At 40.2% G+C, this 27,528-nt stretch overlaps 1 protein-coding gene across 24 annotated transcripts in view; it reads left to right on the top strand.

The window, feature by feature from the left end:
* DENND1A (DENN domain containing 1A) overlaps positions 1-27,528 on the top strand; it is a 508,029-nt gene that overhangs the window by 232,486 nt on the left and 248,015 nt on the right. For 23 of the 24 annotated variants that reach the window (XR_005983074.1, XM_041724904.1, XM_041724896.1 and 20 more), the window contains 3 exons: positions 8,900-8,969; positions 13,898-13,978; positions 18,626-18,679. Coding sequence is in view for 22 of the 24 variants with exons in the window: in XM_041724904.1 (XP_041580838.1) it covers positions 8,900-8,969; positions 13,898-13,978; positions 18,626-18,679 (205 nt within the window). In the remaining 2 variants the exon portion in view is untranslated. Of the gene's footprint in view, positions 1-8,899; positions 8,970-13,897; positions 13,979-18,415; positions 18,502-18,625; positions 18,680-27,528 lie in introns of those variants that run through there. The other variant, XM_041724907.1, reaches the window with a different exon arrangement.

The following is a 27,528-nucleotide window of genomic DNA, read 5'->3' as shown; positions in this document are numbered from 1 at the left end:
AGTTAGTTGACTGTTACTCTAACGGTGATGGACTTAATAGAAATTTAGTCAAAAACTACAGGCAGAGACAGTAAAAACTACTGTCAAGGGAACTTACCGAATGTCTAACAGGTGCCAGGCACACATTAGAGATTAAACAGTCAACACAGCCATGATTCCTGCTCTCACAGAGTTGACACTAATGGAGAAGACAAAGAAAAGAAGCATGCATTATAAACTATGGTGAATCTGCAGATAGGGTTAGCCCAGAAGGGCCTCACATTCTGGGAATAAAATGTGTCTATTTAAGTGGGGATCAAAATTTTATAGTAAGAATGAGGGGAAACTTTATTAGGATTTTACCGAGAAAAAAAGAAACTCAAACTTTGGAAATAAATTGATTTCAACAAAATCTAGCTTTTATTCCAATAATGTATTCTTTCTTGGAAAGAAAGAATACATTTATTAATGAGACAATGATGGTTTTGTCTAATGAGACAATAATGGTTTTTTTTTTTTAGGGGAGAGGTTATGATTTTTCTGACCGCAGAACACTATATGTTTGACTTTTTCAGCATAATCATAAGAAGAGTAATTTTTCTAAAGGTATTAGAGGACTTCCTCAATTTCCCTCAGGCCTCTCTTAATCCTTTGATATTGAGTTCATTTTCTTTTGATGTGACTCTTGTGCCACCCTTCTTGATTTTCTTGATTTTTCTCTGTCCCATGTTACCTGGTCTGATGTTGCCAGGTCTTCATTTGTTGGCCACTTTGCCGCAAATCTGAGCAGGTGTCCATCATCTCATACAGGGGCTTTATGAAATCCTGCATCCTTTGCAATGGTTGTAGTTTTATTTACATTTTGTTGTAGATGTTTGATGAAGAAGATATTGACAGAGGAGCAGGAAAAGATGGTAGGTTACACCAGAAGGGCTGAGTGGGGGACTTACTGGTTTAAGTGGCCACATCATTCATGAATGTTTTCCTCTTATAATGCCTCATGCTTTCCTATTCATTCTGGTGACTGCAGGGCCTGAGGAATTCCTGAACAGGGCCCTGAAGGCACCTCTGACCTAGACAGAATCCAAAAGAGCTTTCAAAGCTGAGATTGGCAAGAATGCTAGACAGAGAGGGACAGGAAGAGTATTCCGGGCACTGGATTGGGTGTATCTCCATACTTCAATTACAAAGTGTGGTGTATATCGTATAGAAAAGGAAACTGTGTCTTTGAGAGATTGCTTTCCTGAGGTATCACAGCTAGAAATTATCAGAACTGAGATTCACCCAGGCTTATTTGATGCAAGTCTGTGTTGTCTCCAGCATATGCCATGCTGCTCTGCTTTTTTTTTAAATTGGAGGGTAAGTTGTTTTTTGAAAACTTTAAATACTGAATGCCAAATAGCTTTAACCAAAGGATGTATTCTCATCTGATGAATCTTGGCAAAAGGGATACCTCTCTTGGAGTACCCAAGATGGAGTTTTAAGAGCTCCTCAGGCTGTGGAAATCACTGTGAAAAATGGAAAGACCTTTTTCTATGTCACTCTTCTTTGCTTTAAACTCATTCTAGACATAAGTTAAAAGCAGCTCTATGCTACCCAGGGAGGTACTACTTCATTATATTTCTAACATAACGGTGTTTGAGTGTTTAAATGTTAAAATTTTATTATAAAGTACTTCTCTTTTGATTATTTATATTAGAACTAGAACTTACATTGATCTTTTTAAAACTTACATATATAAATAGATTATCTAAGATTTTCTTTTTAGGGTAACAAAGTGGACATCTTCTGGTAAGGTTGAGATCCACTGGACTATGCTGAAGAGAGAAATAATCACTTTCTACCTAGTTCTAAATACTGGTCCTCAGAATGTTACTTCTCTTTAACCGGCCCTTTGGTCTCCCAGTGATTACAGAATATAGGGGAGGCCCATCAGTGTAGCATATAAAAGGCCCCTGGAGTCTGACTCTTTTGACCCTACCTTGCCTTCTGTCCTGCAGCCTGCATACTTTTCTTTCTGGCTATTCCATCTGCACACAGTTCTCAGATCAGGCCTGGTGGGTCAAGCCTGCAAGTCGTTGCTCAGTGAATTTTTTTTCTGTCTCTAATGCAACTTTATCCCCACCCCTTCCAGCCTTCTTCCCATATACTGAGAATAACCTCTTTTGAAAATTTAACTGATGTTCAACCTTCTCTGTGCTTGGAGTACTGACTCCTACTGTTAGAACCAGCTATTCTATTGTATGCCCCTTCCTATAGCCATGGTTTAAAATTTAAAATTTTATTTTCCCAGCTCATATTATTATTCTGTATACTCTAATTGGTCTACTTATGGTATTTTTGGTGAAATGAAAGACCCTTCAGATGATCTCCTCTCCATTTTTTTTTTTCAGTTTTGAAACAATAATAAACATATAGAAGAGGTGCCTGGGTGACTCAGTGGTTTAATTGTCTACCTTTGGCTCAGGTCACAGTCCTAGGGTCCTGCGTTCCAGCCCCATGTTGGGCTCCCTGCTTAGTGGGGAGTCTGCTTCTCCTTCTTCTTCTCCCTCTGCCTCTCCCCCTGGTTGTACTCTCTCTCTCTCAAATAAATAAGATCTTAATATACATAAATGTAGAAAAGTTGAGGGGCATCTGGGTGACTTAGTTGGTTAAGTGTCTGTCTTTGGCTCAGGTCATGATCTCGGGGTCCTGGGATTGAGCCCCATATTGGGCTGTTTTTCCCTTTTCCTCTGCCTGCCTCTCCCCCTGCTTATGTGTGCTCTCTTGCTCTCTGTGTCAGATAAATAAAATCTTAAAAAAAAAATATTGTGAATACAATGCAAATGCCCCATTTGGGAGATGTTGCCAGAATAATACCCCCAAATACTTTAGTATGTACTTTTTTTAAAGGAGACATTCTTGGGGCACCTGCCTGACTTAGTCTGTAGAATATGTGATTCTCAATCTTAGGGTCATGAGTGAAGCCCCCATGTTGGGCATGGAGACCACTTAAAAACAAAACCAGAATATTCTTTTACATAACTACATTACAATCATCAAAATTTGAAAGTTAGTATTAGTTTTGACTCAATACTACCATGTAATACTTGGACTTGGGCCCCCTGGGTATGTAGAGGCACATGTTACATTTAGTTGTTCAGTCTCTCTCTCTCTCTCTCTTTTTTTTTTTTTTTTTGTCTTACTCTGAAATAGCTCCTCAACATGTCCTACAGTTCTTTTTTTTTTTTTTTTTTTTTTTTTTAGATTTTATTTATTTGAGAGAATGTGCATGCAAGAGCATGGGGAGGGGTGAGGGTGGGCAGAGGGAGAAGCAGACTCCCCGCTGAGCAGAGAGCACAATGTGGGGCTCCAGCCCAGAACCCTGGAATCCTGACCCAACCTGAAGGCAGATGGTTAACCAAAAGAACCACCCAGGCACCCTCCTACACTTCTACGAACTTGACATTGGCTATTAACTTGTAGAAGTGTAGAAGATCCCTCAATTTGAATTTATCTGATGTTTCCTCAGGGTTGGGTTCTACTTCCAAGGCTAGAATATGATGAAAGTATTCTATATCATTTCATTGCATTATATCAGTTGGCACACTGTTTCAGTTTGTCACATTACTTGATTAAGGTCTTATCTCCCAGGCTTCTCCCTTCTTTTTCCCTTTATAATGTGCATTCAGAATATCATCATCGTATCCTTGTCAATTTCTGATTCATTTATTTATATTAGCACAGACTCAGGATTTCCTGTTTTATTGATTGATTGATTGATTTAAAGATTTAAATATTTTATTTGTTCATTCATGAGAGACACAGAGAGAGAGAGAGAAAGGCAGAGACACAGGCAGAGGGAGAAGCAGGCTCCATGCAGGGAGCCCGATGTGGGACCCGATCCCGGGACTCCACGATCACGCCCCAAGCCAAAGGCAGACGCTCAACCACTGAGCCACCCAGGTGTCCCATATAATCTCTATTATAATTTGGTTTGATGCTCAGATTGTCACAGATTTTGTCAGCAAGAGCCCCTCCAAACTGGCTTTTGTGTCCCATTGGCATGTCCTAATTGTGTGTTGAAGCCTGCCTTTTTTCTAGCACAAGAGATTTCCAGTCCCAGCTCTGGAATCACACATTTCTTCAAGGAGCTCTGGTTCCTTTTAGTGGAGAATAGTACTTAGAAACCAAGATCTGGGCACTAAGAATGCTCATTATAATTGGGGTGTCTCTGCTCCCCTCAGTGGCTAGAGGTAGAGAATATATGTGTGAGAATATATGAGAATATATGTGTGGAGATAGATCTACACACACACACACACACACACACATGCACATACATGCATTTGTATTCATTTCTTTTATCCATCTCCATGATTTCACACAGTTACAGCTAATTCCGATAGAACACCATAGGTTCATTCTTGTTTTTTTCCTGGTCCATATTTGTAACTCTCTTATCTGATAGTAGTAATGGTTTCCATTATATATTTACATGGTTGATCAGTCTTGATCAGACTCTGGCTACTGTAGCTCCTTTCCTCTGTGGCTGACCTTCTCACTCCACTTGGACTCTGACATCTTAGGCAGGGCTATTCCATTTGGACTCTGACCTCTTAGGCATCAAATCCTCCTCCTACTGTAGACCTCCTTCTCAACTGCTTGGACTCTGTCTCACTATTCTTCATGGAAGCCCTCTTACCCACTTAGGCTCTGACATCCCACACTGAACTGCCTTCCAGATGTTCTTTTTACTCCTCTTAGGTTCTAACACCAGTCTAGTCAACTTCTTTCTCCTGACAGATGCCAGGCCTTGCCCCTACTTAAACACCCTTTCCCTTACTCTTGAGTTCTGACATTCCAGGCCAGACCTCTTTCTGTGTGGACACTCCTTATCTTGCTGGAGCCCCCTGTCTTTCCCTTATGAGGAAACTCTCCTCACTCTACTCAGATTCCAACACTCTGGGCCTGGTTGCTCCTACAGGAGGATATCCTCCTCCCTGTGCTTGAACTTTGACATTCTGCTCATACCTGTTCTCATAAATGACCACCTTCCTCAGCTTGGGCAGTGTGTGCCTCCATTGCTCCCATCACGCACACCCCTGCCTTTCTTGGTCTCATCTGATGGCTTTGAACTGTCTCGCAAGAGATAGGGAGAGCTTTTTAAAATTTGTGATGGTTTTCTATTAAAATACTTATGACACTGGAGTGGGATCCCATCATACATACAGTTACACAAGATCACTTAGATACGTGTACATACACAGAACAGTGGGAATGATTATCCTGACAGTCCATTCAGCAGAGTGAAATTAGAAATGCAGGTCATCTTTCCTCATCAGACTCAGTTCCTGAGGTCAGCTGGAGGGTAAGCAGCTCACCCAGCTGACAGATGGGAACATAGACAGTTTTCATTCAGTATGATCCCCAAACTCAGGCCAGCTACTTTGTGTCTATAAAACCACCTCTGCTCTATGTTGGGGGCAATGTTAGGGCTTTTACAGGAATTTTATTTTATTTTATTTTATTTTATTTTATTTTATTTTATTTTATTTTATTTTATTTTATTTTATTTTATTTTATTTTATTTTATTTTATTTTATTTTATTTTATTTTATTTTATTTTTTTACCATGGGCCATTTGACTCTAAGCACTCTCTCTTGAACTTGCCCCTGCACATCTTACAAGGGCCTGTAATGGCTCGGGTCAGTGAGGCCAGGTGTGTAGGAATACTCAGATGCTGCCTGAGTTCTTCTCAAGTTCAAGGCTTTGTATTTGCCTCACACAAAACAAAAGCCTCTCCATTTGCTCCATTTGACTGTTAGGCCAGGAAGTGTTGGCAGAGCCTGGGACAAAGTTACCTGGGCCAGGTGAGAGAAGCATGGATGATGGCCAGTGCCTGGGAAGCAGACTTGTCCCATTTTGGTTTTACCCCATCAAGGTTCTGCTGATTGGCCATGATAATTTTATAACTTGATTTAAAGTCCAAGCTAAATAAAGTCCCTCGAAAAGAGTTCCAACTTCCCTCACATGAACTGTTTTGTTGTAGATGTCTTTTTTCCCTACTAAGGCCATGGCCTTCCTAAATGCAGGCACCTTTTGTTGTTTGAGCCCTAGCCTTGGACTGAGCCCAAGGGGTACTCTGCACTACAGACTTGAGTGGTTGCAATAAAGGTAGCAAGTGAAGCAGGCCCAGAGATGTTTGGAACTCCTTTAGATGTTCAGGGATGAGCAGTGTAATGGAGTGTTTGTTTCCTGTCTCTGGACTAGGAAGTAGTGTTTACTCCATGATGACAGACATGCACAAAATGGAGTGTAGGGTCTCCATATCCTCACCTGCACCCTTGCAGGCAGGGCGAAGCTGTCGTGCCAGCACTAATGAAGCAGTACAGGAAACGCCACTGGATAAGGTTCAGCTGTGAACCCTGGCCTCCCAACAGGGGAAAAGAGGGATCCTTTGAAGACGACGACAGCTGGGTTTTGGTTTCAAGACCTTAACACTGCCATCACTGGATATTCATCTGTCAGTGCACAGGGGACAACATGTGGGGAACAGTTGTGTCTGATCAGGCCACACGGAGGAAGAAATGGCTGATCTCCAGGGTATCTACAAAACCTCCCATGGCTGAGTGTTCTGCTGAGTGTAGCCAAAAAGATTTGATTGGGACTAAGGTTGGAGCTGCATGTGAGAAGCTGGGCACTGTGCTACAGGCCCGGTGGCCCTACCATGTCCCTCACCTTCCCTCAGCCCCCTAGCAGTGGAGGGTGCAGAGGCTTGGGGTCAAGGCCTCTGCTAGCTGGCCAGCCGAACCCAGTGGCAAAGACTGCTTCCACGTATACCACAGCCTTTAATGATCAGAGAATCCAGCCTGCCCCATGTCACTTCATCAAGGATTCCTAAGATGACTCCAGTTTTTCTCTCATTTGCTTGACACCATGATTTCCTTGCAAGAAAATATTTTCTCTTTGCTTCCCCCACGCATCTGTCCCCTGCCCCCTTCCTGACTTGGAGTTGTTGGATTTAACTAGTGGTATTTTCTTTTTCAGGGGGGAAAAATGTGTAACCCTTGGTTGAATTTGTTTACTAAGAGTCCTCTAATCTGGGCAAGAGTTTTCGTCTGAGGGGATTTATTGTTCCCACCATAATGGCTTTTAACTCAGCCAAGGTTTATTTAACAGAATAGGAAGGGAGAAACTTATCTCCTCCCTAATCCCTCTTGAATGTTTACATTGCTCTGCCAAAGTAAATGCTGTGGCAAGTGGCAGCAGTCATTTGCTGTGTAATAGTCAATATGCAGCTGCCAGAGCTGATTGAAACATATTAACATAAGTGATAATACTGTCATAGAAGTGAAAAGTTAAGTTGCTTATCAGTATATTTTGATAAGCTACTTAAATTTTACAGTAGCATGTGCTGGCCTCAGACAGACATTAATGATGGAGAACTGTGCAGTTTATCTGTCCTCTGGATTGCCTCTCACTTCATCTATTACCCTCGGCAGTACAGCTGGTAATCTGTACGAGGTGCTGATTTCCCTCTGCCTGGTGGGATCAGTGCTCCCTGAGCATCAGGAATGGACCCCAGGAGCCCAGCAGGGTGGGCGTGAGCAGGACAGCAGGAGCTTGGTATGATATCCTCCTCGCTTGACTATCTGTCCCTTTGGGAAAGTTTCTTATGGAGAATAAAGCCTTTTAAATTAAGTGACAAAACTTCTTGTGGGGGGTGGGGAGCGGAGAGATAGTTCAACACCAGTTCTCGAACATTAACATGCCTTGACTCTTAGTGTTTGTTTAGTTGTGTTTGTTCAGTCAACACCGAGCACCGATGGTATGCTGGGCTCCATGCTTGGCCCCAGGAAGACGAAGTGAAGAAAGATGAGATCCTTCCTTCTCTGTTTGTGCACAGTCTGTTAGCAGAACAGACACACCATTGAGTGCCACATGGTGTGTGGAATGTTCAAATGGGGGTATGCACGTGACCAGGACAGCACGGAGAAAAGAGAATTAGGGCATGAGGGGCGGGGATGGGGAGCGTGGGGAACCGTTATTGGGAGGATGCATGGAAACCAGCTAGTCTAGACCATGAAGGTCAGAGGGAGTAAAGGGCCAAGTGTATGCAAGCTCAGGCAGGCTTGAGGATGCCTGGCCATTCTCAGAGGGAGGCTGCAATGAGAGAAGAATGCACTTGGGAAAGCAGAGCACACAGCCAGTCAGGGGCCTAACAGCAAAACCTCCAGTGCCATCCTAAGAAGTCCGGCAGTGATGGGGCACCACTGCAGGAACCAGATCTGTGTGCCACCTAGATGTGCATTTTAGGAAGATTATTCCTGAAGCCTCACATTAGGTAGAGTTAGGTCAGGACCAGACCAGACTGTCCTTGGAGAGAAGGGGCACCATGGTGAGGACCCAGTAGAGGGAAGTGGGGACAGAGAGGTAGAGCTCCTCCTGCAGTAAGTCTCGAAAGGGTGCAGGAAAGGTAGGATGTTTGATGCTACAGTATGACTGGTTTCAGGCTCATGGGGCCTTTGTCCCCTTGCAGACAGCAGCAAGGGAAGTGCTATATGTATGAGTGTGTGGCTGTGTGTGTGCAGTCATGTGGAACTTTCCTGGAAAGGGTGGGTATGGTGGGAGAGGCCTGGGGAGCTATTCAGAGATGGTTCCTGATTGCAGAGTCTGCTTTGAATTTCTTCTCTGTGAACCTGTTCTAGCTCTGAGCCATGGGAATAATTTATAATGGGCATTCAGCACTCCACCTTACACAGGCAATTTTTTTTAAATCCCAGAAATAATTAGCATTCTGTGTTTCCAGCAGCCTATAACAGGAAGACTCTTCAGGATGTCGAGGAAAAACTGAAATGTACCAGTCTTAAATCAGCTCCTGGTTAAAGTTTTTGACCTGCATACTAATATTTCATGTTTCTCCTCTTCTTTCCCCAGTTATCTTCCGTGGTTCGAAGTATTTTATAAGCTGCTTAACATCTTGGCGGATTACACGGCAAAAGGCCAGGTATTCACCTTCTATTTTATTCTTTTTAGCAAGTAACTTCAACTTTTTTGATTATTAAAGTAATACATACCTTATATTCAATCAAAATGTTTACCAAGGGATCCCTGGGTGGCGCAGGGGTTTAGCGCCTGCCTTTGGCCCAGGGCGTGATCCTGGAGACCCGGGATCGAATCCCACGTCGGGCTCCCAGTGCATGGAGCCTGCTTCTCCCTCTGCCTATGTCTCTGCCTCTCTCTCTCTCTCTCTCTCTCTCTCTCTCTCTCTGTGACTATCATTAATAAATAAAAATTAAAAACAGAAAACAAAAAAATGTTTACCAAAAAAAGTAATGCACGCCCATTATAGAAAACTTGGGAAATAGGAAGGAAGAGAAAAATCATTCCTTATATGTTCCTCTTTCCCCCTTCCTTAAAAGAACAATTGCTAGTATTTAGGGATGTTTTCTTCCTCTACTTTATAAGTAAAGAAATAATAACTAGACCCTTAGCATTCAGAGTTAATATTCTGATATTTGATATTCCCTTATAAGTTCATGACATGTATTAAATTATAGTTTTGCTAAGGCACAAATTTGAATTGCTTGTGTCATGCTGCAAAGCTTGATTTGTTGAGTAAAACATTTAAGTGGCAAGTGATCTACCCACCTCTCCCAAGTTCCTCTCTCAGTAAGGCTTTATTCTGCTCTTTTGGTAATTTCTTTAAGGGTCTGAAAAGTTACTTTAAAAGTTAACTCTATATTACTGTTCTTTTGGAAGAAATGATATGCTGAAGTATCTTCTGTGGATGTCAAGGGTCAAGTGGAGATGTATTTAGACTTCCATGGCTCACATTTTTCAGGTGCTATAGTAACAGAAGCATTTCCCTGAGCTAGTAAAAAACACTGAATATTGTTCATGGGTGCATAACATTTTACCAAGGACCTTAGAAACATTAGAGAGAGAGAGAGAGTGCATATGCACACATGAGGTTGGGGAGGGACAAAGGGAAAAGGAGAGAGAAAGAGAGGAAGAGAAGACTCCCTGCCACCCATGGAGCCCGATGCAGGGCTTGATTTCACAACCCTGAGACTATGACCTGAGCTGAAATCAAAAGGCAGGTGATTAACCGAATGTGCCACCCAGGCGCCCCTGTTGGGAGTTTTTATTATTTGGGATTTTTTTTTTTTCCACTGTAAGTATAGCTGTTAGAATCTTTGAGCATAAAGCATTTTCTTCATTTTGAATTATTTCCTTAAGAGGAGAATCTCAGATGGGCCATTTTAAGGCCATAATTCAGTAATTTGGGGGTAGGGGAGAGGGAAAGCTGTCTTTCATTCTTATATCCTTAAGATTCATGTCCTGGTGGCTCTGAGAAGGTCCTCTAGTGGAGAAATGTGTGTTATTCAGTGCTTCCCATCTCATTTGGCCCCTAAAAGTCCTTTTTATTCCATTACATATGTTAATATTCTGAGATACTAGTATTTCCTAGGACATACTTGAGGAAATGCTGTTTTGGAGAAGAAAAGTGGAAATTGTATGTATAATGAAGAAATCTTTCCTTCAAGTTAGATTTACTCACTAGCAGTATATTCTAGAGGCCATAGTAAACAGAAGGAAATAGAAATGGCTCCCTAGGTCACTGCACTCACTCTGAAAAGATGCTTAGGTATCAGGGAATTCTGTTACGAAGGAAAGTGATTTATTCTATGATGAATGAATTCAAAGGCTATCTTGGATCTGTTCATTGATTTCTGTTTACAATTCACTTTAGTCAAACATTCAGGTTTTCACTCAAATTTGAAAGATCTCTTTAGTAAATAGAATTGCATCACATGTAGGCTCTTAATAGTCTTAGAATTTGGGATTGACTCATGTATTTTTTTTCTTCCATATTTATGCTCCAGTCATTAAAACACAGTAGACTTTTAAAAACATGCCTTGTGATACAGAAAAGGTTGGGTATGTATGGCCTATGCATAGGGGAGATATAATGATTACCTGTAAAATTGGTATACCATTCCTCTGGGCCATTGCCCCAGGAAGGACCCAGTCTCTTGGACTGTTGAAGATTTGCAGTCAGTGATGTGTTTTAGTGGAGTCTGTTTCCCCTGTACCTAGTCCTTTTACTATTAAATTTTTTTCTAGTTAAAGGAATTATGACACAGATGATACGGAATCTGTCTACAGCTGGCTTACTTCTTGGCAAGGTGTGGATCATCAGATTAGAACAGGAGGAAATAACCTTTATTTAAAACAAAAACAAAAACAAAACACAGAATCCCTTCCCCAAGTCCAAAAGTCTTTGGGCATGGTAAGCTTCGGGGTGGGGTTGGGGGGTGGGGGTGAGTAATGACCATGACAGCTCAGAGTGGAGTGTTGGAGCCTAAGATGCATGATGAGGGTGCCTGTCTGGATCATTGATCCACTATGGTTGTCAGCCTCTGGATGGGGCATTGAGGACCACCCTTGGAAGAATTATTGAGTTGAAGAGGACATCCGAGCTAGAGAGCAGGCTGGCTGAGGGTGTTGGAGCCTGAGAGATGAAATGGTTGTTTATGTGTGACAGCAGTAGCTATGGTTTGGCATCAGATATCAGAACTCTAGGAGGATCTAGAAGGATCCACAAAGGAAAGGGGGCAGCAGTGGCCTAGCACTGGGGCTTTGCGGCCTAGGGTGGGGAGGGCATTCTTGTTGGCGAGGAGTGGACAGTAGTGGAATAGCACTGGATGTCTGTATTCAAGCAGGGCAAGGAGAGCTTGGTGAATAGGGTCAGCCGTGAAAGATTGGTTACATATAAATTAGTAAATATATTAAGAAAATAGGATTGATTCTTCATTTCTATAGAACTTAGTTACAAATATGAAAAGGAAAGTAACTAGAAGGATTCCTGTGTTTGATTAGAATTAGAGCCATTAGTATGAACTGATGCCTTTCAATGTATGTGATGTAGAAATCAATAAAGATGTGTATATTGTGAGTCTTCGTGTGTGTAGTATGTTCGCTGGCTCTAACCACTAAAAGAGTCTGGGGTTAGCAATACCCAGGTAGCAGTGAGCACACGTAGTATGCAAATTGTCGTTTCTAAATAACATTTTCCACTAAAAGGAGACAGGACACTCTGAAGAAATGTCTTAATTCTAGAACCAGGGCAGGGGAAGTATAAAATGTGAACCTGGAGTATCTTTTTGTGTCAAAAAGTGCTCAAAGGAAGTGCTCAACACGTGATAAGAACATGTCAGAAAGACACAGAAGTGAGCTTGAAATGGATAAGGAGGTTCCCATTGGTCCAGGTCTGGGACAATTTGAGCATTAAAATAAATAATGGTAACGAAAGACTATAGCCATTGAATAAGACAGGAAAGCATGTGTGCTTACCAATATAAATCAGTAAATAGATAAGTTAAAAAATTCAATGAGAAGGGGATGTGTACATAAAGTATCACTCCACAAAATGCTTGCTAAACACGAAGGAGAATAAGTACCTTCACAGTAGACTTCAGATGAATTAATCAAATGTTCAAAGTGGACATCATCAGTAATGGAATGAATTGAAGTCTGAATCAACAGAAAACATCAGACAATTGAGAGTTACTCTGCAAAATGGCTGGTCTCAACTGTCAAGTGCCTACAAATCTAGGAAAGACTCGGGACCTGTTCTAGACTTAAAGGCATCATGTGATTCTGAGCTGGCTTATGTTGTTATCCAAGGACTTTATGGACACATCTGATAAAACTTGAAGGGACCTAAGGATTTGATGGTAATATTCTATCAATGTTAATTTCCTGATTTTGATAATTAGTTGTGGTGGTACCAGAGAATGTCCTTTGTGTTTATGGGTGATGGAATATGGTGTCAGCAGCTTACTTTTAAGTAGTTCAGGAAATAAAAAATTGCTGCCCTGTAATTGTATAAATTTGAGATTGTTTCAGAGCAAAATTAAACTTGTATGCTTGTGCACACACACTTGTCTGTGAAAAACTTGAGTGATTGATCAGAGTTCAGATTGAAACAGGTTTTTAATCCGGGCTCTTCCTCTTTTTCCCCTCCTTTCAATTCCCTACCCAAGACAGCTATGTGGAGCAGTGGAGAAATCCCTGGGCTTGAACCTAGAAAACCTGGATGTAACTCCTGGCTATGCAGCTTACTAACTGGGGGGATTTGAGCCCAGTTGTTTTACCCTTCAGGGCCTCAGTTTTCAATCTGTGAAGTGGGCTAGTTGTGAGGATCAGAGAGATAACAAATGTAAACCCGTGTAAGCTCAATACTATTAGCACAGACAGTTCCACAGGGTAGGAGAAACGGCTTTTGCATAATTCTGTAAGCAGCATTCTTTTGAGCATTTTAAAAGTGAATCTGTTTCCAATCGAATAATTTGTACTGTTCTATATTTTATTCTGTGGCTCAATTTCACTAATTAAAATGCACAGCCACCATACTATATTGCATGCTGTTGTATGTAGTTCATTTTTACTTTCCATAATTGGATGCTGCTGTGTGTATCTAGTGAACACTCAATAAAATTAATTGAGGGTAATGATGATGAAGACAAAATCTATAGTGTCATCGTTATATCTCCCAACCACCCCCCACCCTGTAAGCTAGGATTGTTTGCTTTTAAAAGTTGTTGCTATGGAGTTGAGTGGATATGTTTGCTGAAAGCTTATGGTATACGATCCGTAAAAGGCGGTCATGGTAGGTGTCTCACTCAGTAGAAAATGTCAAACTTGGTGTGGGAGGATCTATTTGGCTCTTATATTGAGCTGTATGTAAGCAGTGTCTTTTGTCCAACCCCACTTGAGTATCAAGCCTATTTCTGTACTGGGACCAGCATCTCCCCAGCCCCCTCAGTCATGAGGGCCTCTAGCTCACTGTGTGCGCAGACCTCCCTGCAGGCCTCTGACTAGGGGCTCAGCCTTGCTTTTGTTACTTAGGCCTTTTATTTCTTTCAGGAGAATCAGTGGAATGAGCTTCTGGAAACTCTGCACAGACTTCCCATCCCTGACCCAGGAGTGTCTGTTCATCTCAGCGTGGTAAGTGGGGACAGAAAATTAGCAATTGCCGAGAAGCATTTCATTATTGATGGTGAGATGGAGTTAGCCAAACAGGATCATCTTTGTCATCTGTATCTTCCCAGGCCCTACCTCTGCATACTCCGAAAGCTCTGGACTTGAGACAGGCCATGGAGTTCAATTTCTTCCTTTTCTGGGATTCCATAAGGAATGGGTCCCAGATGTCCCCAGGCTTCTCTCTTCCTGGTTGTCATCCTATCACCAGCATCTCCTAGATGGCAGGTGCTGGGCTTGGAATGGCCCCTATCTGCCTCCTCAGCCCCCCACCCTGGGGATCCCTGCCTCATGCTTTGTCCCCCAGTACTGCTATGCACGCCTCTTTGCCCATCCTGTAGTCCCTGAATTTTCAACACTGCCTCTCTCCTTTTTACCAAGCTGGCCTACATTCATCCTTCAGAACTCACCTTGGAGTTTATTTCCAGAGAAATCCTCCCCTTGACCCCTGTCCCCAAGTCCTAGTCAAGGGTTTTCTTTTTTGTCCCCAAGCATCTTGTACACTTTGCAGTGCTTAGTCATATGCCACATCTCTTTTCCTGTCTTGGCCATTGGACTGTAAATCTTCTTGAAAAGAACAGGGATGGAGAGAGCCTAGCATAGTTCCTGGCCTCCAGTAATAATTGTTTCTTTAAACTCTTTTAAGTACATGCTACATGATATGTAGTAAGCCGGGTGGAAAACCCTCTGAACTGGGAAGTTTCTGTCCTAGCTGTTTTGCCAGTGACCTGAGTGATCTTAATTAAAACATTTAACCTTGTGGACCTTGAGTTCCCCATTGGTCAGATAAGGCATCAAAAAAGGTATAGGGGATCTTTTTCATATTTCAGTTACTGGAATTCTCTAATTCTCTAGATCAAACCCTCATCTCCACCTTCATCAGAATTCTCAGATGGATACCCTTAAGCCAGCTCTTGATTACCCAGGGGCTATTTTTCCTATGTTGTGGGATCTGAATGTTTAAAAAGTTGTTTTTGTTTTTGTTTTGTTTTTAAGATTTTAAGATTTTATTTGTTTCCTTTGAGAGAGAGAAAGAGCAAGCAAGTGCAGGGGAGCTGGGGAAGGGCAGAGGATGAAGGAGAAAGAATCTCAAGCAGACTCCATGCTGGGCATAGAGCCCAACGTAGGGCTTGATCTCAGATCATGACCTGAGCTTAGATCAAGACTTGGACATTTAACTGGCTGGGGCACTCAGGATCCCTTGAATGTTTAAAAAAGTTTTCCTGAATGTGAGGGCAATCTGGCTGTAGCATTTGGCACCCCATTCATCTGGCTGATCTGGCTGCCTAAGCAGGTGTCCCCTTCCTCCCTCACCACTCCATGTGCATCCCTCCTGAAGCTGAAGCTGTGTGCTTAGTCAGAGAGGACAACCTTCCCTGATAGAGGAGGACCGTTCTTCAGTCAGGGGTGTATGAGTAGCTGCACTCCCCTGCTAGAACCTCCAAATAGGCTCTCGAGGTCTAGTTGTAGGAGAATGTAGAGTAGTCAAGCTTCCAAGACTCTAGACACATCCAAATGAGATGTTGCATGTGGCAGTCTGCCTTTCTGTAGATAGATAGGTAGATAGATTTTTTTAAATAAAAGAAACTTTTGTCTTTCATCTTCACTAGCACCAGGTACAGTGTTGATATTCAGTGGTTAGTATCTTGGTATTAGCCTTCATAAAGAAAATGAACATATCTTACAGGTTTTTTTTAAAAATGATGAACAAATTGAAAATAGTATTACTACCAGTAACTAATAATAGATCTTCTACTTATTTTTTTTTATCTTCTACTTATTAAGTTATTAATTTCTGCCAAGTATGCATCCCTAATGCTCAAAACAATTCTGCAAAACAGATAGTAGTGTTCTCATGTTATAGATGAGGGTTAGAGAGGAAAAGGTACTTCCTTATCCAAGGCTATGTGGTAAGTATGTGAGAAGATTGAGGTTTTCAAACCCAGGGCTAACTTCCAAGCCTATGTTCTTTCCACTAGGCCATGAGTGTTGAAAGAAAGGGAGCAAAGAAGGAACTGGTAGAGGTTTTTGCTCATTTTAATAAAGCATAAGAAGGAAAAGAACTTTGTTCTAACAAGGTTAGATTTTCTCTAGAAAATCGTAGGGAAGACTGCCTGAAAAAGATGAAGAAACGAGCTTTAAACCTGCCCAGGTCATTGCCAGATAGCTAAACAACCTTGCCTTTGTCTCTGTCCTTTTTCCTAAATCAGCTTGATCTCTCTGTTTCAGTCTGTAATGACATCCGACAGGTAGCTGTGGAGTAGCCTGGCTGGGTCACCAGCTGCTGGGGAGGAAGGGCCAGTCCTTCCCCTGAGTGGCTGCCAGGCCTCAAGGACAAGCCATCCCAGGGGCAGGAGGAGAAGCTGTTGGGGGGGAGGAGGTGCAGCTGTTTCGTGCCAGTGATTCCTAGGAATGTTTCTGACCTCCTCTGGTCCCAGCATTTCATGGGTGATGGAGCAAGACAGAATCTCAAAGGACAGCCTGGGGACTACTTGGTTTTGGAATTGCGATGCCTCACTGTTAACAACTCATTGCATCTGTAAAGGCGGATATTTGTTTCTTTCCCATTTACAAAGAATTCTTCTCTCACTGTTTCATTTCTGATTTTGAAGGGTGAGTCTCATCTAGTTTATAAAGCCTGAAATGTGGAAAAAAAATGAATGGCAATCCTATACTTTGAGTCTTCAGAAGAGAATACTTCTGTATGTCTGATATAGGTGTTTGAGAAAATAGAAATGTAAACTAGAGGTTGAACAATAATAACTTTCTATTAAAATATTATTTATGGAAAAATATTATTTATGGAATAAATAAAAAGTGCTAGGCACTTCACATATGTAACATTTATTCTTCATAACAGTTTTGAAGTAGATATCACGATTCCCTTTTATTTATAGGTTCAAAAATTGAGGTTCTGAGCTGTTAAGTGAAGTTGCCTGAGAACACACATAGCTATGAAGTGGTGACTCTGTGGTCCTTGTGTTTTCTCCCTCACTGTCACTCCATCATCCTGTGGATGTCTATTACCGAACATTTCCTCGAACTCGCCTCTAGCCATTTCATATAGAAGTTGGTATCTTGTGGCAGCACATTTAACCTGCTATTTTACTTTTGCTATTTTAATCCTCATTGTTAACTAGTTTCCATGCTACATAATCTCTACTGTAATACTTTATGGGTAATGTTTTGGCACAGACACGCAACTTTCGGAATGATGCTTTGCAGAAGGGTTTTTTTTAATGATCTTTTCATAATTTTTTTTGCTTTTACTTTTTAGTTTATTTCAATTCAAGTAGCTTTAGCTGTAATTTGTTCAGAAAAAGGTTGGTTTAGCAATCTCTTACAGTAGGAAGAACATAGCTGTAGTTCTGCAGAGCTGGTTTCAGTTCCTGGTTCTGTCACCTGGTAACTGTGTGACCTTAGTGCCCTAAGCCTTAATTTACCCATTTATAATGTGAAGATAATATGTATTTTAAAATCTGTCACAGAAATTAGAGATAATATTGATACAAATACCTGGCATAAAGCCTTCTATGTAATGCGTACTCAGTCGATATCTGTTGAATATTAGGCGAGTAGCTTGTACTATTACTGTTGTTATTGTCATTACTGCCGTTGTCCCCTGGCCTTTGATTTCAGGAATTCTATACAACTCATTCTTCTTGAGACCTATTTATTTTGCAATTATCTAAGAATGGAGAGGAGGGACTTCCTGAAATGTCGCTTGGGGGTCCAGGTTTGAACTTAGGCCATGGCTAAGCTGACCTTTTCTGCTGCAACCTTTCCTGCCCTTTGCACAATCCCATCTTTAATTGGCCAGCACCAGACTCTCCATTCCTGCTTGCCATTGTCCTCCAAGTCTTTAGTAGCACAGAGGAGGTGTCATCAGTTCAGCCTGTTGTCATTTAACTCAGGGACATATGCTCGTCACATATATGGAGAAGCCTCCTTGAAAGTTCTTTGAACAGGTCAGGTTTTCAGCTCCAGTGAGTCTCCCGCTCCCTTCACTGGAGATTACACTGAAGTCAGGAGGCTTCTTTGCAGAACATGCATAGGGACAGAATTCTCCACTCTCAGCCATCTGTAATGGTCTCAGTGCAGCAGTCCTGCAGTTGGAGCTGTCCTTAACATCACTTGGGCCTTTGGGGCACATTTTGCCCGCAGCTTGTATATGGATATAATCTCAGATGCTAAAATGAAATGGCAGGTTTGGTTGGTAAGACCCTTGCTGAGTGAACCTAGTGATACTTGATCCCTCGGGTCCACTTGCCTCATTGAACAATAAATTATGAAGCCTGCAGCTTTCATGTGTTCAGAAATGTGCAAACGTTGTAGGGGAATTTAGCCTTTAACCTCTTTGAGCTATTCATTTATCTCTCCTGAAGAAGTTCATCTCTCATAGAAAAGAATTCCATCTACCAGACTGGTGACTTCCTGTGTCTGGCTGGAACCCAACATTAACCAAAGAAAATATTCTTTTGTCATTTCTTGTGAGTGAAACTCTGTTTCCTCATCGAAGTGAAAAACTACCTTCAGATCATTTACCTGATTGCTGAATAATGTGCTTCTTGCATATTTTTGCAAAAGTAAATAACATTTGCTTTTCTTTTCCAGCATTCTTATTTTACTGTGCCTGATACCAGAGAACTTCCCAGCATACCTGAGAATGTGAGTACTTGCTAGGGCTGGGGAATGGGAGATTAAATTTTTGTTCTTCTTTTATTTTTTACTTACTTTTAAAAGAAAACAAACAGATATATTTTCCCATTATAAAAATAATGCATTACAAAAGCAAAACTAGAGAATATTTGAAAAGCATAGAAAGTACAAAGAGGAATCATTATGCCTACTTCTCAAAAGTAATAACCTATTAACATACTGATGTCTCATTTTAGCCTTTTTAGAATGAATTTTTATGTAGTTAAAATAACTGATCACATATGCATTTTTTCCATCTCATTCATAGAAGCCTGTTTGTTGGCCGTGTAATATTCCATTTGCTATGTAGTTTACTTAGCTCTTCCTTCACTGGTGTGCATGTTCATGGTTTTTAGTTTTTGCTGTTGTAAGTAAAATGTTTCTATATAAAGAACTTTGCTATAAAGATTTTTTTTTTTGTTAGGATTTACTCAAGTAGAATTATATTACATTTCTATATTCAAAAAAAGTATTTGTGGATATAAGTGTGAAGTCTGCCCCACCTCTTAAAGATTTAGGAGTAGTTAACTTGAATCTGAAGGAGCAGAGGCTAATGTTTGCCCTCTGAACAAATTGAATTGCATATCTAGGCGTAAGATACATTTTCAAAATGTTTTACCCAGATTATAAGTAGTGCTATGTAGAACTAAACATAGATTGACCACCATGTAGGCACTTGATTACTTTTTAAAAATTGTGGCAAAATATATATAACATCAAATTTACTATTTTAACCATCTTTATTTCTTTCTTTTTTTTTTTTAATTTTTTATTTATTTATGATAGTCACAGAGAGAAAGAGAGGCAGAGACATATAGGCAGAGGGCGAAGCAGGCTCCATGCACCAGGAGCCTGATGTGGGATTCGATCCTGGGTCTCCAGGATCGCGCCCTGGGCCAAAGGCAGGCGCCAAACCGCTGCGCCACCCAGGGATCCCATTTTAACCATCTTTAAATTTACATTTCATTGGTGTGAATATAGTCACATTGTTGTGCATCATGAGCATTCATCTGCAGGACTTTTTCATCTTTCCCAACTGAAGCTTTGTACCTGTTAAAAAACAAATGCCCCATATACCCCCTCCTCCAGCCCCTGGAAACCACTATTCTTTCAGAGTTTCTCTTTATGAATTTGATTAGGTACACAGTATGGGTAGAACCATACAATATTTGTCATTTGGTGTCTTGCTTATTTTATTCATGCCTTTGTGGTTCATCCATGTTACAGCATGTGTCAGAATTTCCTTCCTTTTTAAGACTGAATAATATTCTATGTATATAACATATTCCATTTTGTTTATTCACTGATGGACACGAGTTGTCATTAATTGTCTACATTTTGGCTATTGTGAATAATGTTGCCATGACCATTGGTATACAAACATTTGTTTAAGGCCCTGCTTTTAATTTTTGGGAGTATATACTTGATTATTTTTTTAAAGTACTAGAGTAAGAAGTGGTATATTTTTTAATAACCATTACAGATTCACAGAAAGGAAATTCTTTTTCATGTTGTCTATAGAGCAAATTATAAATGTCAAATAATCGTGTGTTATTAATGAAGTTAGTCTATAGAGTTGTTGTTAGATAACTATCTTAGTTGGGATTGCCAAATATATCCATAGTGTTTCTTATCTATATGATCAGGCTCTGGTAGAAAATACTTCCTTTTTGTTTGCATTAAGTAGTAAAAACTTTGGAGCGTAATTTCCATTTCAGCAACAATAGCTTATATTACTGAGTACTACTGCTTGTCAGATGATGTATTCATTTTCTCATTTACCTCTCTTAATAAACTTTACCTTTCTCATTTACCTCTCATAATAAGCTTAGATGGTAACTATTGTGATTATTATTTTATATGTAGACAGGCCCTGAGAATTTAAGTAACATATTCAAGGACCTACAGCAAAAAAGTGGTAGAATTAGAATTCAAACGTTGGTCTTTCTGATTTTAGAGACTGAGTTCTCATATACTATGCTATCCTTTGAGCCCATTATCTTGCCCTTCAATTCCAAAAAACTCCATAGAAATGAGAAGAGAACTATAAAATTAGAAAAGAATGTCCAAGTAATTCCAGAAGGAGCTTCCATGAGCCAGAAAATTTGATAAATTTTCACAACATAAAGGAGATAATTACTGATACTTAGCAGTCAATAAGGAGTAGATAATGGAGGAACCCAGAAAGAATTAGAAAACTCCTGTGGAAGAGGAGAAGTAGGGATGTTCCATGGACAAATAGCAAAAGGTTGTATGTTGAAGGATTATTTTCAAATGCCATGGAACGATTATAAAAATTGGCTATGTAGATCACACTGAATATTTTAGAATAGAAAAACTCAAAGTCTTACAGGCCAGTCTCTTCATGGCAAGAAGATAAGACTAGAAATTAATGACAAAGATTTTTAAAATATTCATCTACTTGAAATAGTGGTTGGGTCAAAGGGGATAAAACATTGAAATTCTGTATTGTTTAAATATTAATAACAATGAGAACACTAAACAACAAAAACCTAAGGGATGCAGCCAAAACTATACTCAGAGGAAAACTGATAGCTTCTAATGTTTTTATTATAAATAAGAAACTGAGAAAATAATGACCTTGACTTTCAGTTGAAGAAACTGGAAAATGAGGCATGCCTGGGTGGCTCAGTTTGGTTAAGCATCTATTTCTGCTCAGGTCAGGGTCTCTGGATCGTGGGAGTGAGCCCCAAGTCAGACTCCAAGCTCAGCGCAGTCTACTTGGGATTCTCTCTCTCCCTCCTCCTACCCTCTGCCTGCTCACGTGTACTCTGTCTCTAAATAAATAAAATCTTAAAAAGAAATAATCTGGAAAATTAATAGCAATCAAAAACCCAAACTAGAAGAATTTAATTACAATTTATTTAAAAAATATTGTTAAAGTAGAATTGAAAAATAAGAATTTTTTAAAACTGAATTTTTGAAGAAGAGTAATAAAATCTTAAAATTATGCAATAAATTTGATGGAGATAAGATTTTCTAGAAAATTATAAATGATTGAAATCAACTGGGGATCCCTGGGTGGCCCAGTGGTTTAGCGCCTGCCTTTGGCCCAGGGCGTGATCCTGGAGACCCGGGATCGAATCCCACGTCAGGCTCCCGGTGCATGGAGCCTGCTTCTCCCTCTGCCTGTGTCTCTGTCTCTCTCTCTCTCTCTCTGTGTGACTATCATAAATTAAAAAAAAAAAAATTAAAAAAAAAAGAAATCCACCTAAGAAATAGGAAATATAAATATAGAACCATAACTTGAAAGATTAATGAAGCTTTTTTGGCCATCACTACACCTTGCTGCTACAAGTATGTGAGGTTTAGGTGGTTATATAGGCATGTTAAGGAACAGATTATTATGTAAACTGTTCCAAATTATAGAAGAGTTGTGTATGTGTATGTTTTACACTAAAAAGCAAAAGAAAAATCACTCGTAATCCCATGTCTTAGAGAAAGTCACACTCAGAATTTTCCTTTCCTCTTTATGATAGTAGTAATTTCCACTCTATGCTGCCCGATGGCCTGGGGGAGATAGATAGCTGGCTGACCAGAGCACGGGGTCCCTGCTCCTGCTTCATGCATTGCAGGTTTATTTTATCCACTTAAGTTGGGAATTAGGTAATATTTTGTTTGAGACAAAGAGGTCTTTTTGATTTAAAAAAGAAAAAAGCAAAAGCAGTTTTAGAAGCTACATTTTTAAAAAACACAGTAGAGATTATACCAAATACATACCTTTATATCAGCTTTTTTTTTTTATGACTGTTTTATGGATGTTTGCCTGTGTCATTAAAATTCATTACAAATATCTTTGTTGTAAAAAAGCATTAAACAAATAAGAAACACATATAAAAAAAAGTGAATTACTGTCTTTCCTCCCTCACCCCTAAGTCCCATTCTCTCTCCAGAGTTTGCAAGTCCTACCAGACCTTTTAGATTTTTTTCAATGTATTTAGTATTATATGTGTGAGTACCTATGTATGTTGTAGACATTTATTTAAATGTAAATGTAATGCTATTCATATTGTTTTGCAACTCACTTTTTAAAATGTATTCTAAAACCTGTTCGTATTGATTTACTTCATCCCTTTTTAAAGATTTTTTTAATTTAATGGTATTTCTATTCTTATGAAAATAATACAGTTATGGCTGAAAAAAATCATATAGTATCACATAACTGTTGATGAAAATTTCAGATTCTCCTTACTTTCCACTTCCCAGAGGCAACCACTTTCAAGATTTTAGCAATTGCAGTATTTCTCTCCATATTTTAAACTAATATGCACATAATACTATATCTTAACTTTTCTTTTTCATATATCACCTATTGATTTTTCTGTGGAAGTTGAGAGTTTAGATCTTTTACCACCTCTGAGCCTCTCTTCCCATAGAAGATAACTTCTTTTCACTCACATGTTTTCCCTCTGCCATTTTCTCCCTATCTTCAGAGGAAATAAATTTTTTTTAAAAGATTTTATTCATTTATTTGACAGAGCAAGTAGGTGGAGCAGCAGGCAGAAGCAGAGGGAGAGGGAGAAGCAGCCTCCCCACTGAACAGGGAGCCCGACGTGGAGCTTGATTCCAGGACCCTGGGATAATGACCTGAGCTGAAGGCAGACACTTAACCAATGACCCACCCAGGTACCCCTGCCTTCAAAATTCTGAAGGCATTTTCCAGTCCTATCCACAATAGAACAGTCATTTTCAGTGATACAAGGTCTGTGTTGCCTCCAAAACAATACATTCTCAGGAAGCTACTGGAGAATGATTTATCAGAATAAAGGAATAAACAAGATATGAAATCCAGGAACTCTGACCAAAAGTCATACAAGAAGGAAATTGCAACCATAATTGATTGTCTCATTCCACATGCTCACTGAATTATAAACATTATGGATTTAAAATTTTTTTCTGGGGATACTTGGGTGGCTCAGTGGGTTAAGTGTCTGCCTTTGGCTCAGGTTATGATCCCAGGGTCCTGGGATCGAGTCCCGCATCGGGCTCCCCACTCCACAAAGAGTCTGCTTCTTCCTCTCCCTCTGCCCCTCCCTTCCCCCTGCTCATGCTCTTTCTCCCTTTCAAATGAATAAATAAAACCTTTTTTTAAAAAAAGAATTTTGAAGACATAACTCTATTGACTTCTAGTTTTCCTGTTGAAACTTGGAAGTTGTAAGCCATTGTGATTCCTGATTTATTTTTTAGGATCCTTTATATATCTCTGGTATTCTGAAATTGTCCTTTCCATCTGTGCTGGGCACTTGGTGTCTCATTCAGTCTAGAAACTCATGTCCTTTAAAGCTAGGAAATGGTGTCACGTTATTCCTTTGAAAAGATTCTTCTTAGTTTTTCTCCTTTCTCTGGGGCTTCAATAGTAGGATGATACTTCCTGTGTTGATCCTCTAATACTTTTTTCTGTTTTCCATCTATCTCTTTTAGTTGTCTTTCTACTTTCTTTAAAAAATGGTTCCACCCTTTTGAATTTCTTCTGCTATCATTGTTTATATCTAAGAACTTTTTGGTGGTGGTCAGTAAATTACTTGTTGTTTAATGGCATCTTGTTTCATGAGTGCAATATTTTTTCTTGTCTCTTTGAGACTCATTTATAGGTCTAAAAAAAATGGTTCTTTTTGCATATTTTCTTCCCCAATGTTTTCTCTCTCCTGTTTGTTTCACTCTGTATCTTTGTAGAGAGTTTCCTCAAGTGCCTGTCCAGCCCTATTGAGGCACTAAAAAGCCAAAGTGAAGTTCTGTGTTTGTGAATGGGACTTGTTACTGGCTGGCTTTTATGGTAGATGATGGAAAAGAGGAGGCCTGGTTACTTGGTGCGGCCAAGAATCAGAATCTTTTCTTTGGAACTAATCAGTTATTTATTTTTCTTGCCTCGTTTTCTGTTTCGTTTTTGCCGATGAGCATCATTCTGGAAGCTGAATGGGGGTGATGAGTTAACAGCATGTATTCTTTAAACCGCCTCCCATTTTTTATTTAATGCTTTATCCCGTCCTTAGCTTATACCTGGTGTCACCATGTCTTTCTGGTTCAGTTCTTCTAGAAAGTAAACACTTCTTTTGCTGGAGGACTATGGGAAGGCTAATTGACAAGTAGAGTGAGCTGGAAGGGCAGAATCTTATTTTTATTGGCACCCTTCCTCCAGCCTTCAGAGGTTTTGGGTGTCTCCTTGAACTTTTTTGGAGTTGTGTGGTATGAGTTGGGCTTGAGCTTGTGCCCTAACCCTCTGTCCCGGCTTTTGTGTTCTGCCCTCTGTGGGCTGCCAAGCCATCCTTCTTTAGTTTCTCAGCCTCAGTTGGCACTGTTGACCTGTTGGGCCACATCATTCTTTGTCATGTGGGACTGTCTTGTATGTTGTGGGATGTTAGCATTTCTGAGATCCACTCACTACATGATGATAGCTTACCCCCTTCCGTCTATGACAACCAGAAATATCTCTAGACATTGCCACATGTTCCCCAGGAGTGAATGACCCAGGTTGAGAACCATTTCTTTAGTAACCTCTGCTTTCTGGCTTCTAAAAATTTGACATCTCTCTTCCAATAATGTCTTTTCTCCTGTTCTTGGAAGTTTGTCTTTTAAAATTCTTTCACTGTGACTTTCCCTGGGGGGTTGTTGGGGAGGGATAGTATCAGAGAGAAAATATAAATATGGTGTTTAATCTATCATATTTTACTGGAAATCTCTACAGTGTTTTAACTATGCCACTCCTACTTTTTTTTTTTTATTAATTTTTATTGGTGTTCAATTTACCAACATACAGAAAAACACCCAGTGCTCATCCCGTCAAGTGTCCACCTCAGTGCCCATCACCCCTTCCCCTCCAACACCCGCCCTCCTCCCCTTCCACCACCCCTAGTTCGTTTCCCCGAGTTAGGAGTCTTTATGTTCTGTCTCCCTTCCTGATATTTCCCAACATTTCTTCTCCCTTCCTTTATATTCCCTTTCACCATTATTCATATTCCCTAAATGAATGAGAACATACACTGTTTGTCCCTCTCCGATTGACTTATTTCACTCAGCATAATACCCTCCAGTTCCATCCACATTGAAGCAAATGGTGGGTATTTGTCGTTTCTAATTGCTGAGTAATATTCCATTGTATACATAAACCACATCTTCTTGATCCATTCATCTTTCGATGGACACCGAGGCTCCTTCCACAGTTTGGCTATTGTGGCCATTGCTGATAGAAACATCGGGGTGCAGGTGTCCCGACGTTTCATTGCATCTGAATCTTTGGGGTAAATCCCCAACAGTGCAATTGCTGGGTCGTAGGGCAGGTCTATTTTTAACTCTTTGAGGAACCTCCACACAGTTTTCCAGAGTGGCTGCACCAGTTCACATTCCCACCAACAGTGTAAGAGGGTTCCCTTTTCTCCGCATCCTCTCCAACATTTGTGGTTTCCTGCCTTGTTAATTTTCCCCATTCTCACTGCTACTAATGGACATTTAGATTGGTTCTAATGTTTTGCTATTATAAATAATGCTATAAATATTGTTGCATAGGGTTAGGTTCATCATTTTAATTTGTTTTAATTTGAAGGGCTGAGAATTCCTTAAGAATTTAAATTTGAGGTACCTGAAAGTTCTGATAATTTCTTAATTTTCAAAACTGCCATAAAGGAGGTTAGAAATAGTTTGGGAGGGAGAACAAAAACTGTCTTCTTCATAGCCCCAGCTACAATTCCTGTCTGCACTGCCCCATCACTAAAAAAAATAATAATAATAATAATAAAATTTGCATTCCCTCTGCTGGTTTTGTCACTAATGAACCAGTTCCTTGTGTATGACCCATTGTCCCCTAAATCCTCCTTTGCAAATCGGTAAAAGGCTGGCCTTGTTTGTTTCTAAGCGGGAATAATAAAAACAATCTGCCAGACTCCTAACATACATGGTTCCATTTAAATCCTTACAGCTCCTCTGTGAGAGGTAGACGTGAGCCCCATTTTATATATAGGGACCCAATGTTCACAGACCTGAGGTTACCAGCCCAAGGTATGCACCTAAGTGGGATGTAGTGACTTAGGTTGGTAAGGAACCAAAGCATTTTGTTTTCATTATACCCACCTGCCTCCCTGCAGTTGACTTTTGATATTCATGAGGAAAGAGGAAAAATTATTTTTCATATTTCAAATATAAAGTGAAGCAGGAAAGCTTTTCCTCTAAGGAGAATCTGAACTTTTGGAGGACCAATTTGTGTGATTTTTGACATAGAATCAGTATTGAGCTCTAGCCATGTTGAAATTTGCATTTTAATCTCTTGGTGAATTTTCAAGGATTAATTTAAAATGACTAAATTGCTGCATTGCTAATTGAAACAAGCAATAACCATGGGGTTGTTAATATGATAGTCTGCTGTAGTGGAAAGAACATGAGTTTTGGAGATAGCCAGACCCTGGGCTCTACCACTCAGGGACCTTGGACTACTTACTTATGGTCTATGAGCCACAGTGTCCTTGTGTAATAAAGAAAAATGGGGGGAACAAATGAGGAATTAAATGTAAAGTTCCAAGTTCAATGCTTGGTGCAAGAGAGATATTGCTTTTGATGATTCTTTTCTTTCCCTTCTTCTCTTGGCTTTCTATAATTCTAGTCTTAACCTCTTTTGAAGTCTGAGTTATGGCTCAGGGCTAGGACACATTACTTCTTGGAGCTTGTCTTTTCTGGGTTTTTGCTAACATTCTTGGTTGTGAAGCTCAGTATTTTTCCTTTCATGGAGTATGTATTTGACCACACAAGTCTCTTAGCAGGTGCCATTGACACCAGAATTTCTGAAGCTTAGAAATAGTGCATGGAATGGAGTC

The sequence above is a fragment of the Vulpes lagopus genome, chromosome 12 (genome assembly GCF_018345385.1).
Source record: "Vulpes lagopus strain Blue_001 chromosome 12, ASM1834538v1, whole genome shotgun sequence".
Classification (NCBI taxonomy): Eukaryota; Metazoa; Chordata; class Mammalia; order Carnivora; family Canidae; genus Vulpes; species Vulpes lagopus.
This window is presented reverse-complemented; position numbering and strand designations above follow the sequence as displayed.